The sequence below is a fragment of the Herpailurus yagouaroundi genome, unplaced genomic scaffold (genome assembly GCF_014898765.1).
Source record: "Herpailurus yagouaroundi ecotype Mexico unplaced genomic scaffold, PumYag 28, whole genome shotgun sequence".
Lineage (NCBI taxonomy): Eukaryota > Metazoa > Chordata > Mammalia > Carnivora > Felidae > Herpailurus > Herpailurus yagouaroundi.
In genome coordinates, this window is record NW_024412376.1 from 132,961,809 (window position 1) to 132,975,603 (window position 13,795).

Consider the following 13,795-nt stretch of genomic DNA (forward strand, 5'->3'; position numbering starts at 1 on the left):
TCTCTCTCTCTCTCTCTCTCTCTCTCTCTCTCACTCAAAAGTAAATAATAAACATTAAAAAAAAGAGAGAGAGAGAGAGACCAAAGAAAGAGGCAGGCCACTCCAGATTGATAGGTGTCAGGTTTAATTGGCAAGGGAATTTACATAAGGAGATTGTCTTGGGTGGTCATGAGATGAGTAGATCTCTGCCCCACCTGCCAGAATTTTAAAAGTTTATATAGATGTCATGGGGCGCCTGGGTGGCTCAGTCAGTTAAGCGTCCGATTTCAGCTCAGGTCATGATCTTGCAGTTCACGGGTTCCAGCCCCGCATCAGACTCTGTGCTGACAGCTCAGAGCCTGGAGCCTGCTTCAGATTCTGTGTCTCCCTCTCTCTCTGCCCCTCCCCTGCTCACGCTCTGTCTCTCTCTCTCTCAAGAATAAATAAACATTAAACAAATTTTTTTAATAAATTCCTTGGGAGCTGGGAGAATGGCAAGGTTGGGAAGGGCTAGCATTTGTGGAGTGCTTCCTAAGTGCCAGTCACTGTGCTAGAAACCATACAATTCCCTGAATCCCCACCATTGGTTAGGGATTATCCTCCTGGTGTGTATGAGAGGACCAAGAAAGGTTTGCCTGAGGCTCCTCAGCTAATAAGTAACAGACTCAGAATTAAAGTTAAGATTCCAAAGCCCATTCTCTGCCCCCAGTAATGCACTCCTTTCCTGAGAAAGCTTTCTTACTGCGCTTTGTTTTTGAACACTAGGCATTAACTTGATGCAACAGCTGAGTAAAAGGATAGCCTCATATGAATGATTATTACAAACTACATTATCTTCTACATCTAAGTTTCGTAATAGGACAGATAAAATTCCCACATCTGCCTTCTTAACATTTAATGTTATAATATTAAAGTCTTATGCATTTAGGAAGGCCAGCCTGAAACCTGGAAAATGTATTTGGGGGAGAAGAAGCTACATCCTGATATATTGCCAACCTCTAGTTGTCTGTAGTCATTTCCATCTTAAACACCAGAGACTTCCCAGCACCCCGTCCGCAATGCTCTGCTAACAAAATCAGACCACCTGCCGCTAAGGCTGCCGACTTCCTCAAAGCAGTTACATGTTTTAGTGTTCCTCAGGGTCTCTGGGTCTGTAATGTTAGATCATTTTAAGAACAGAGTAGAAAAGCGACTCTAAAAATGGCCCCTTCTCATTCCCCATATCTGTTTATTTCACTGGCAAAAACAAGTTTTACAACTATTTGCAAATCCACCAGAGTTTTAGATTAATTAGCTTTCTTGCCTTAATGTAGCTAATTCTCAGTGACAATGAAGTATGTCTAATAAGTACCATTTACAGCATCCCTCGACTTGAAAAATATGTGAAGATAACTACAAATGTCAACATTGCTAAATATTTTACTTCAGCAAAAGCCTAAACGTTTGCATAATTACGAGTTCATTCTGCGGAGGATTCTTTTATTTTTATTCTTTGTATATGATAACAATTGTTCCACTTCAGGATTTCAGAAAATTTGGCAAAACACAAAGCTGACAGAACAATTTAACTAAAACTTTTATAGTGGGGGAAAAACCCAAAATGGAAATTTTTCAACTGAGCGCATTCCAGTGATTAAAACAAAATTGTGTAAACATTTGCTGTAGCACATGTGGATTACTTATTAGGATTCTTATGTTCTTTGATATCAAAGCAAAGTTTTATACATCAACCACTGGAGAAATGGCATGATTGGGAGGCCTGGTGTGATGTTTAAAGTGTATTTCACAATGATTACTCGAACTCATTGATTTGACAAATAATTGGCTTCCTGCTGTGGGAGACACCATTCTACACGCAGTGGAAAAAAACAGATGCATTATTTCTTGCAGTGTTGCTCCTAGGCGTTACATAATTAATTACGTGGATTTGTTTCTGTGGAGATTATTCTAAACGTTCATTGAGAAATAAATATTTTCCTTGTCGTTTTACCTCATATTATTTTCTGAAAATAGTTTTATTTTAAAATGAAATTAAGGAACACATTTCATACCACATTGGAGCAGGTAATGGAACTTTTCTAATTAAAATGTCTATGGAATCTCTTCTTCGTGTAATTTTTAGGATTTCTTTGCATCACTAAAAAAATATTATTTTGTACCAAAATATGTGCAAAGTAGGAAAAAGAGTAATAATTTTTGTGACTCTAAAAATGCCACGCTCAGTACGTACGTAGTAAGTCAACCAGGATTTTAGAAGTTAATGGCGCTGCTGGCAGATTTTGTATTTTTTTATTAACTGTGTTGTACAGATTCTGTATTCCCATTTGACTTAAATATAACTAGGGGGTGGAGAACTCTTTTGGCTGGATTATTGGGAACAAAACTCTCCTTAGCTCTGGGGAAAGCTGGCCTTGGAAGTATCTAAACACTTGAAATCTCATTTGCTATCTGAGAAAACGGGGCAAAAAGAATCCCTAGACTACAGACCTCTCAAGCAATCTTTTGTTTAAGTCTGATTCTCTGGTGGTCCTGTGGGCACACTGGGGTCTCTGCCGAGTTGATAATTCATTTCACACGTTTGCACCTGCCCCACAGCCTCACGGAGAGGGCGCAACTGCTCAAGAACGTCTTTAAGAAGAACCACGTGAACTTGTACCGATCTGAATCGCTGCAACAAAACCTGCTCCGTGAGTATCTGAGTTCTGACTTGCAAATAAGTTCTCTGCCATCACGTCAGAGCGTTTAGGACAGCAGGGTTTGGGCTTTAGGAATATTCAACTTTTTAACATTAACACCGAAAAAAAGTTTTGCGTGCTTGCAACACGTTACATAAATGACCAGTGAGAGAAACCTCTGACCACAACCGTCTCATTTCCAGCAGACAAGACAAAGCATGTTAAAATCCTGCCGCTTTCACTTGAAGAAATAATATCTCCACATGCCCCTTGCTTCCTTAAATCTTAAGACGAACCAGTAAAATAAATCTTAAGTCTTAAAAGCTCCCTCCGTACTGTTATCTTTTCTACTTGAACAACTTTGCAAGGGCTTTTTCAGCTTTCATATGGCACAGAAACATATATTTCCCCCTTCAAAAATATTTATGAATATTTAGAGTTGTAAGAAATTATTAGGTATCATGCCCTCTTAACATTTCAAGGATCGAAAAGAGAATATAATATATAAAGCCCTGTAGTAAATGTACTTGTGTTAGTCATATATCTTTTGTTTCATGTTGTTTCCACATGTAATTTATTTTCATTTACGTATACTCATGTTCAATGCTTTTGCTTTCTATACTTCAAGAGGCCTTTTCTAAAGATGTGACCCCCTTGGGGGCCGTTGCTTATCCCCAGCCATGTTGGGGCACAAATGAGTTTATTTGTAGACGCCAAGAGCCAAGGATGATGTTGTCCCAAGGAAGGAGTCCCCTTTTCCACCTTGGGCAGTTACGTGTGTTTAATTGTGAATCCTCCTCACTTTTGTTCTTCCTTCTGGCTCATCCACCTGATGTGTATGGAAATGCATGTGCCCACTTGACTAGACTCCCACACCCTCCAGTAGCCAGGAAGCAAAAGTTGGAAGGCTTGGCTTGGATTTGAGATGCCATGAGGAAGACCGAGGGGGGTTGAAAGCATCCGTGGGGCAGAGTTCATAGAATCTCAGCTGACAAGCTGCAGTCAGCCCACTCTTGCTGTTATAGCTGAGTCTGCATCTTTCTCCGGATGTTAAAAATTCATGTCTTCGTGCACACTTTTGGGGGCAGGAGGGCTATATGAGATCCCCGCGATCGGAAAGTAAGTACTTAAAACTCGGAATAGAGATTCCCAGTGACCTCACGGTGATCATTTCTGTTTCCTCTCTAACTTACAGATGGGTATGCTTTCTCACAAGATGAGAACGGGATCGTCTCACAATCTGAAGTGATTAGAGCATATGACACCACAAAGCAGAGACCCGATGAATGGTGATGGGTGGGGCTTCGAGGCTGGCTCCACCAGGTCTCTAAGGAGAGCTCCCAGGTCTTCCCGGAATCTGCTGACCAATTCCAGTCTGGTCCAAGGAGGGGAAAGTGGATCTGAGCTCATCTCGTTGATTGACCTTCAGATTCATGTATATTATAGACATAAGCACTGTGCCACTATACTGTAACACCATCTCTTTCAGATTTTTTAAAGTATTTGCTGAGTCTTTGTAAGCAGAAATTGAAAATGACCTTGTATCTTGCCAGAATGCTTTCTTAAAACTGAGAATAGGTCAGGAGTCTTATGCCGTTACTCTGGGGCTGTAACTGACTATCAGTTGATTGGATATACCACAAGGCAACCAACCATTTAAAAACTCTAAAATGGTAATAATTTAAAGGGACTCTTGATATCCAGACTTAGATTTCAGAATATGCTGAAAAAAAAAACCAGCACTCTTCTCTAAGGAACTGACTCACCTTACTGAGCAAAATTTCTAAACAAGACATTAATAAGTGTTCGTGTCAAAAATTGTCTTGATAAATGTTTGCCAAAGAAGTTCAATAAGTGTATTTCTCATTCAGTAGTCATTTGCCCAGAAATTTAAAAGAACGTTTACCTCCAGTTCTGCTGTAGGATCTGCATGCTTGACTTTTCAAATGTAAGAGTGATTTGCAAAAATGAGTATTTCAAGGCATTTGCTACTCAAATCTGTGATGTTGCACCTTTGGCCTTACAAATGCTTCTTTCTTGTTTGTCTTGTTTACTTGTTGAAGTTGGAGGGCACACGTGGTAATGTGACTCTGTCATTATGATACTGATTTTTAATCTGTATATATGTCTCAGTCATTTCTGATGAGGTGTCTCTAGATTTTTCTAAAACCCTGGCTTCCGCTGAAGATTGAGTGATGTCATTTTGTCTTAAAGTTTTCTCTCTCAAGAAAAATTTGCTTACATATTTATGTGAGAGTCCCAGTGCTTCTGTCGAGGTGTTTGGAATACCATGTCGGATAAATGCATGGGCTTTTGTAATGTACATAGGCTCAGCTTTTGTCCTGTGTTTTGGTTCTTTCTATAGTTCCTGCTAGAGATGCCTGCTGTCTTATATAGCACACCCCGTGTTATGGTGACCACCCCTGTATTTAACACTGAGAATTACTTCACAGTTCACTTTTCAAATAGCTCCCCCAAATTAGTCACATGCTGCTAATTGGGACAAATCAGTGGTACATTTTCCCCATTTTAAAAACACCTGTTTTACTCAAGCCTGTTGCTTTACAGTCAGAGACAGTCTTCATCACGAGTAGATTTTGTTGCTATGGTTTTAAATGTATGTTCAGTTTAATTTAATTATTTTCAGCATTTCTGAGACATGTCCTAAAAACGCCTATTTTGCTACCAACGATAAATGGTGAAGGGGCTGTTTAAAAACCACAACCAGTTTTCTATACTATTTTTAAAAGAATGCTTTCATTTAAAAATAAAAATAAAAAGGAATTCTAGTTTTCAGATACACTTCAGAGATTGAAGCAAACTTTCTGCCTTTTATTCAGAATCCTGTTTGCCTTTAAGTGGACTTACCAGCAAAATGGGTAGAACTTCCTCTTGAAAAAAAAAAAAAAGTAAACTAGAATTGCAAAGAGAGGTGATTTGAGTTTAATAATGTCTCATTCTTTTAACCCTTTTTCTTAATCTAGATTTAAAATTAGGTTATACGTCATTTCCTTCTCTGTATTTTTAGCTATTTAGTTACAAGTATGCCCCCCCCCATTTTCTGTAAATAAGAGAGGTTATAACACATACATAATTCTAAGGGGAGCAAGGGGTTGACATAGTTCACTTCCTAGAGCATTCCCCTTTGGGGTTCAGATTAAGAAAATTGTGAATCGAAACATCTAGAAAGTCCACACGTGTAAGAAGAGTCTGAGATCACCTTCAAAATTCTGCCGTCACGGACTTTTGTCCGCTGAATGGAGCAGCTTTCCCAGGCCTCGCAGTGGTGATAGTCAAGGTCAAGCCACACAAATCCAAAAACAAGAATGAAGTACCCCGTTCCAGAGAAGCACTTCCTCGCAGGTACAGATCAGAACTCCTCCTCCTCGTCAGCGGCGTCCTTCTCCAAAATGTTAATAGCAAAATGTGATGAATCTAATGGAACTGAATTTTCTGGCTTCAAAAAATGAAAAGTTTTATTTTTATCTTAAAACATGGATTATTTCTATGGAGCTCTTAACATGAGTAGAAGAGAATACCCATGGTTAATTAACGTACGAGATCATGGTCTGAAATATGGCTAATTTCTAGTCCTATTTATGAATTATTAAGTCAATTCCTTTGCTTCTTGGGTGAGAGAGGGGGTTGGGCAGCAGGGAGTGGTCGCCTTGGTAAAACTTAAAACACAGCATTACGGTGGCACTGATTTTATAGTGTTAGAGAAAACCCTCTGATTTTTTAACCTTCCAAAGAGGGGAAAAGTAACACAGTTTTACCAGGATTAAAACAAACAGCTGAAATGACTTTCAACTTGTATTTTCTGAAATAAAGGACACATACTCTTCAATTAAAAAGTCCCTTGTAGGGACTTTGGCAAATGCTAACACCGTTGCTTTACAATGTTTACAATTCAGAAAATACTACTTACAGCAGAAAATCCTCATTCCTTTAACATTGAAAAGCTGGGAGTTGCTTCTTTAGTGTTGGGTAGTACACGGTGATATTGAGCATGAACTTTCTAAATGTTTTATATATACATATAAAAATAGATCTGTGTCTCACACCCAGAAAGATGCTATCTGGCAGAAATTGTTAGCAGGAGAATGGTGTTTCTCAGGAATGTAGCAAATTTAAAATGATACATTTGCTGCCCACCCTCCCACACCCCACTGGATATCTCACGTGAGCCAGTTTCAGCAATGTTGCAGATTTCATGGGAAACCTTTTTCTCATCAAGTCAGGTGAACGTGTATTCTATTCAATAATATTATTTATTTACATGAATTATATGGTCATTGAATGGAGTCACTCATTCCTCTTAATTTTCAGGGGGGAAAAGTGAGTTCCAGAAATCAACACCTATTCTGATCATGAAGTTTCATTTTATAATTCTGCAGTTCAGCATTCTCGTATCAGATATGAACATCACATGATAATTTGTTCTGCATTGTGTGCACTGTACATCACTTGTAACTTGTCATTGAAAATAGTCTTTCAGGAACTGAGTGCAAGTCTGAAAGTAAAAGATTGTATATTTGTAGTTTTTAAATTATTTATAACAATGTCCTAACTGTTACCATGCTACGTGATCATCAGTGTTTATTTTTGCACAGTTGCCCTAGGAGAGTTCCCGGTTCTAAAACTTATTTCATCAAATAAGTCTATAACCTTATAAATAACCATTTATAAAATTTATCGGGAAAACACCCACCCCATTCACATCATGTGGACCAGATCTGTGGAATTCTTTTTGTAAATTAATGTAATACCATGCAGTTCGGTGCCTAATAAATGCTTTTTAATGATGAACATTTCTATAATGCTTCTTTAAGAGATCATAATCTGATTTTTCTCACGTTAAAATAACTGAAGTCACTTGTGAGGCTTAGTTATACTTTGCTGCATTTTAATTAACCTTCAGTGGCTATTAAAATGGAATGTAAGTTAAACTTTGAAGGAAAGGAAATAAATGTTTTCCATTTCTCGTCTTGATTTATTTTCTGTATGAAAGCAGCTGTGTTTTTGATAGGTTTATGGTTTGCATGAATTAATATTTAAAGTGGTCCAGGCCAATGCATGGCTACTGCTGTAAATCTTGATGTTTATTTCTGCCTTATAAAATTCTGTCATGGCCTACCTGGAATTCAATATTCAGTGGACAAATTAATTGGTTCTCTGCGCAACTTTTTTTTAATAAGTAAATTATTTTACAAACAAATTTGCAAAAAATTAATTGCAACTTTTGTTTAGCTTGCTTCTAAGAACTTTTCTTAATAAAGCTCACAAAACTTCTCAGCAAATAAATCTCCTGTAAGGAGGGGAAAAAAGCTAGATTTTATACATGCTTACTTTGAATTAACAGCAACTTTCCATAGGTAAATCTGCTCTTGCAAAAACCGAGAGCAGAATATTAAAAAATAATAAATATTTTTATGTTTCATGGTTCTAGAATAGAAGCCATAAATGCAGTAAATACTGTTTGCTGTTTAGCTATTTCAAGCTTCATTTTTCACATTTTCAAGTTTATTAAGTTAAAAAAAAGGCAGCCTTGGGAGGCAGCTACTATGGAAAATTGCAGTTTGCATTTAAGATAAAATAGTATTTTCAGCTCCATGAAAAACCATTCCTGCTGAAACTGCTGTAGAAATTGTGAAGCTGCATGAGTGGAGAGTATTGAATCTGTGATCATAGTTTTCTCAGGTTTGTTTATCTCGATGTTCAATGCACTGTGTTTCATAAATAGTTATTAAAGTTGAGTAATATTCAGTTCTATGCAGTGTTATGTGTCATTGGCCTTTTGTGAATGTGCATGTTTTAAATTGCAAATTTTAAACATTTTGTCCTCTAATTGTTATTAAAAATGAAATAAACTGTACCATTACATAAAGAAATTGTTGCAGTTGTAATTGCTAGTTTTAAAAACTTTGTTGCTTTATAAAACTTTCAAAGCCAGTGTAATTATAGTCTGAGAACGTGTCTCCACTTAATGGCACTTTAACATTTTGTTTATAACCCCAGTGATCTAGGAAATAGCCCTTCCTTTTTTTTTTTTCAACGTTTTTATTTATTTATTTTGGGACAGAGAGAGACAGAGCATGAACGGGGGAGGGGCAGAGAGGGAGACACAGAATCGGAAACAGGCTTCAGGCCCAGAGCCCGACGCGGGGCTCGAACTCACGGACCGCGAGATCGTGACCTGGCTGAAGTCGGACGCTTAACCGACTGCGCCACCCAGGCGCCCCAATAGCCCTTCCTTTTAATCCAACTGAAGGAGACATGAGGGGGAACATGTGAAGTCTAGTTTGGTAAGAGACATGGTTAATTTGAGTACCCTCCCCCCCAATTTCTTTGAATAAAATTCCTGTATTTTGATTCTTCAGTCAGAAAAGCCTCCCAGGATTATCCCCATTCCATATTTAAATCAGCCTACAAGTCAACAGCTAATTCACGGTTCCATCCTTTCACCTCAGCAAACCTACCCAAGCTACATGGCCACATTTAGCCAGTAACATGTGAAGGAAGTAACCAAAAAATGTTACACATGTGACACAAAAGCACCAGAAACACTGGGTATGAGGACAATAGTCTTATCAGAAACAAGCATCATTTGGTAAAAGAGAAACAAATGAAGCAGCGATTTTGGAAACTGCTGGAATGGGATTGTTCCCAGAGAAACACTTGAGGGAGCAGTTTGAGAAGCCTCTGGTTTTACTAGCGAGGGCTGAGGGCCCCACTTCCTCTCCCTCAGTCTTTCCAGGGACATGGGCTGCACGTGGGCCTCGCAAGCAAAACCACAGCAAAACAACGTGTACAGAAAAGTCACCTGTGAATTATGTCAAACGATTTTCACCTGCATCTCCACGCCCCCTCGAAATGTGCACGCTGTTTATACTGACCCCGTGGTTTCGGATGCTAATACGCCTAAATACTAAAGGAAGCAGCAAACTTGAAATAACATTCTCATAAATTCAACATGTCTTCCCCATTTAAAGTTTGTCTGTGTGTGTATGGCATCTCTAAGCTCAGCTTCCATTTTGGTAACACAGAGCCACTCATTCTAATGAAAAAAGGTCTTCCTAACCTGGACAATTTCATTAGGAGGCTAGTCAAAATTTCTGGAAAATAGGGAATCTGTTTTACCATTGTTTTTATTTCATGTACAAACTAAGATTTCAAAAAACAATGTCAGAATAATTGCATTAATAACTAATTGCAGTTTTAAAACGGCCATATCCATGTCAAAATATGTCAACAGTTTGTCTCCGTAATAGTTTAATATATGTTTAATTTCTTGTTTTTCCTGAGTGTATACTAAATAAGTTTTTTAGGTTGTGCAAAGGTAAACAGATCCCAGCCCAATGAACTGAATCAAATTCCTAACTGTGATTGTATATACTTTCAGGAACCTTTTTCATTATCTCACTTTAGAAATCTTACGGGTTTAAGTCAGTCTGGCAAGTTCTCCACCAAATGGAATAACTAACAATAACACCAAGAAAAAGCAAATAGGCAGGGAAAATAAGACGGAACAATCGATCCAATTGGACAATTAAAAGTACAATCTGTTGGCTTTAAAATGAAGATTCATTTTAAAGCAAATTTATTAAATACATTTTTCTAAAGCAGATGATAAAACGTACAGGTCATGAATACGCAGCGGGGTGGGAGAGTGCTCTATCCCTGGCAACGTGGGGAAGTTGGCCAGGTAGCAACAGGGGCCATGGATTTTCATGACTCACTCCATCAACCACAGGGCCATTTTCTCTGTTCCCTGCACTCCAATCAGCAGTTAGATCTGCTCACCCCACCCCCCACAATTCTTAGCCTTTTTGTTTCTATTCTAGGGTGTTTCATCTGCTTTCTATTATTTGTCATTAATTACAACACAGCTCCCTCCCCACTAGAATGCAAGGGATTGGAAACAGTGACTCTAACTTATTTCTCAAGATAACCCAAAGCAATAAGGTACCACTAATATGTCCATTTTACAAATGAGAAAACTGAGAGGGTGCCTGGGTGGCTCAGTCCGTTAAGCATCTGACTTTGGCTCAGGTCATGATCTCACGGTTTGTGAGTGTGAGCCTTGTGTCAGGCTCTGTGCTGACAGCTCAGAGCCTGGAGCCGGCTTCGGATTCTGCGTCTCCCTCTCTCTGCCCTTCCCCACCCACGCTCTGTCTCTCAAAAACAAACATTAAAAAAAAAATTTTTTTTTTAATGAGAAATCTGAGACACAGTGAAGTAAGTGGCCCAAAGTCACTCAGCTTATAAGTGACAGACCCAGAAAACTAAGCCAGGCACTATAACTCCAAAATCCATGCTAGATCATCTGGTCTCCCAAGTTTCTCGTGTGTAAAGGGAGATGTGTTTGTCATCTAGTATTTCTATTCACGCTTTACATTTAATTCTGTGTTTCATGCTGTAGCACAGCTCTACTGACTGTTACAATCCCCTCTCTCTATAGGATTTGTACAATATTACACAATCACTTTGTCCCCAATAGATTTTCTGAAAAGTAGGTTGGCTGATTTTTTCCCAAGAAAATTAGACCTTCTAGAAATTCTAGAGCTTGCATTCCAGTGGGGAGGGAGCTGTGTGGTTATGTATCATAAAGAATGTAGAATTTGAGAAGAGGGCACCTTTTGGGATGAGCACTGGGTGTTGTATGGAAACCAATTTGACAATAAATTTCATATATAAAATTTAAAAAAAATTTAAAAAAATAAAAATAAAAATTTTGTTCAAGAGAATACAAAAAAAAAAAAAAAAACAAGAATGTAGAATTTGAAAGCAGACTGCCTGGGTTCAAATCTTGGCTCTGCTATTATTGTCTGGCCTTGGGCATAGTGTTTAACCTTGCTGCTTTGATTTCTTCATCTGCAAAACAGGCGTGATAACAACCCTCACTTCAGGGGTGTGAGGATTAAATATTACAGTTCATAAAGACTTGAGACACACGTGGTGCTTAGTAAATGTTACCCATTATTTGCATAAGTACCTTTCAAAGTGTAGAACTTCCGTTCTTCAAAATAATCATGGTTTTAGGATGTTTGGACTCTAATTCTTGGGGGAAGTAATAAAGCATCAATCAGCCCGATTTCCACCGTACTTTGGTGCTGTGGCAGGTTGTGGCGAGCCTCTCTTTGGAAATATCAGGTGATTTGACGTGACCCTTGTTCTCTAGGCTAAAATGAAGATGTGATCAAGCTGCTCTCCTTCATGGACCTCGTCGAGGTTCCCCTTACATGTGATGTATATCCAACCACCCTAGTTTTCAAGACCTCTGATACTGAGCCTGCTCATCTCTTCACCCTCACTCTTTGAATTGTCTAGTTTCCAGACTGCTCCTTGTTCTTTTATGCCGGTGGGTGCTTCTCTGCCATTCTACAGTTCTTTGCTTAATATGCTCTTCCTCTCATTCCTAGCACTGCTCTCTGCCTCCCCGACCCAGCCTTCCTCACTCAGATCCCATGCATCCAGAGGCCCAGGTTCGATCTCAACCCCTCCAGAAAAGCGAGGTGCCCTTTGTATGTGCCGCCTGGACACTCTACACGTCCCCTATCATTGCAGTTACCAGAATGAACTCTAAGCGTCGGTTTGTGGGTTCATCTTCCCCTAAGTGACTGCGAGCTCCTGGAAAGCAGGAAAGACAATGTGCTTCTTTTATAGAGCCTCTGTAACAGCTTATCACAAGGACTTGCCGTCATGCCTGGGTCTGTGGAGATAGTGGCTTTTTGAATCAGACCTGCATTTTATTCATTTTGACACTCCCAACCCCTAGCACAGTGCCTCACCCAGAGGCGGTGTCCAATAAATGCTTGCCGGATGGACCGTATCTGGAAATCTGCCACAGGATGGCCAAGTTGCCTGCCTTGGGTGTGTAAATAATAATAACATCAGCTACATATCGTTCATAGAGAAGTCCAAAGGCATGTATTATGTCAACAAGTAGGTGGGGATATGATTTGATTCAGCGTCACTGAGTGCCAGGTTACAATGAGGACACAATGACTCCGTATATTTTAAACAGCTTAGAGCCCATGAACTTGATTGGCGCACACGGCTGAGGAAGAGAAGTTTGCAGGTGTGAACATTTTGAATTCCTTAGCATTATTTTGCCTAATAGAACTGCTCTCCAGAGGGATGGCAAACTAGAGAAGGCTGACAAGTTAGATGGTTTTCAGCGGAGGCGGTTCTGCCCTCTAGAGGACATTGTGGAATTGTGTGGAGACAGCTGGGATGGAGGGGGAGGGGCAGGTGTCGTGGGTATTCATTGGTGGGTCTTTGTCTTGACAGAGATCCTACAATGCACAGGTTAGTCCACCCAACAAAGACTTGACCGTCGGTGTGACTTTGGAATGTTCCTTTGGGTGGAAAAACCTAGTCCTATTTTACCTATAAAGTATCTTTGACACTGTTTTAATATACACTGGATTTTCCAGATACATAACGACTGTGAAAATCAAAAGGAGATCAGACCTTGCTTTGTTTGGAAAAATCACATTAACAGCAATAATGCAACGGGGGGTGTGGGTTGCCAGTCTAGCAGCCCTGCATCAGTCTGGATTTGGAGCTATCGCTTTTCGGTCGTTCTGTGTAGAGGTGCAAATCTAGGACCTTCGTTAGGTCTACTGAAACGGTCACATTTGGAAGTATTTTCCTTTTCTTTCTCCTATTTACCATTAAGACACTGTATTGATTTTTAAAAATTGTATCTGTAAGTGATTAATATTACCTATAAATTTCAATTTAGGACAGTTAAAGGGATGGCACAAAATATTTGTTCTAAGGAGAGCTCACTGGGCCCAACAGAGTTGACAGTCATTGCTTCGGAGATTGGGACTGGGTTTCATGCTTTACCCCACAGTGGATTTCATGCACAGAAACTTCAAAACCTCAAAGCAGGCGTTCCCTTACTGTTTCAACCTGGTTTTGCATGAAGCTCCAGGGCCGACTGTGCGACCTTGGGCAAGTGACTTTACTCCTCCAAGTGCGTAAAATAGGAATTCTAATGCCTCCCTGTTTGAAGTTGTTTGGAGGATGAAAGGAATTAGCGCATATAAATATTTGGAATAGCTTTTGGCTCATAAGAGCCCAGCAGAGATTAGCTTTTAAAATATCAAAGGAGCAATATATAACAAACA

The 13,795-nt window shown here is 39.3% G+C and overlaps 1 protein-coding gene across 6 annotated transcripts in view; it reads left to right on the forward strand.

Annotated features, from left to right (window-relative positions):
- Positions 1-8,542, forward strand: part of ATP8A1 (ATPase phospholipid transporting 8A1) — a 230,889-nt gene extending 222,347 nt beyond the window's left edge. For all 6 annotated transcript variants that reach the window (XM_040484736.1, XM_040484719.1, XM_040484746.1 and 3 more), the window contains 2 exons: positions 2,575-2,666; positions 3,850-8,542. In XM_040484736.1, the coding sequence (XP_040340670.1) occupies positions 2,575-2,666; positions 3,850-3,947 (190 nt within the window). In that variant the 3' untranslated portion in view covers positions 3,948-8,542. The remainder of the gene's footprint in view (positions 1-2,574; positions 2,667-3,849) is intronic.
- Positions 8,543-13,795: the final 5,253 nt, after the last annotated feature.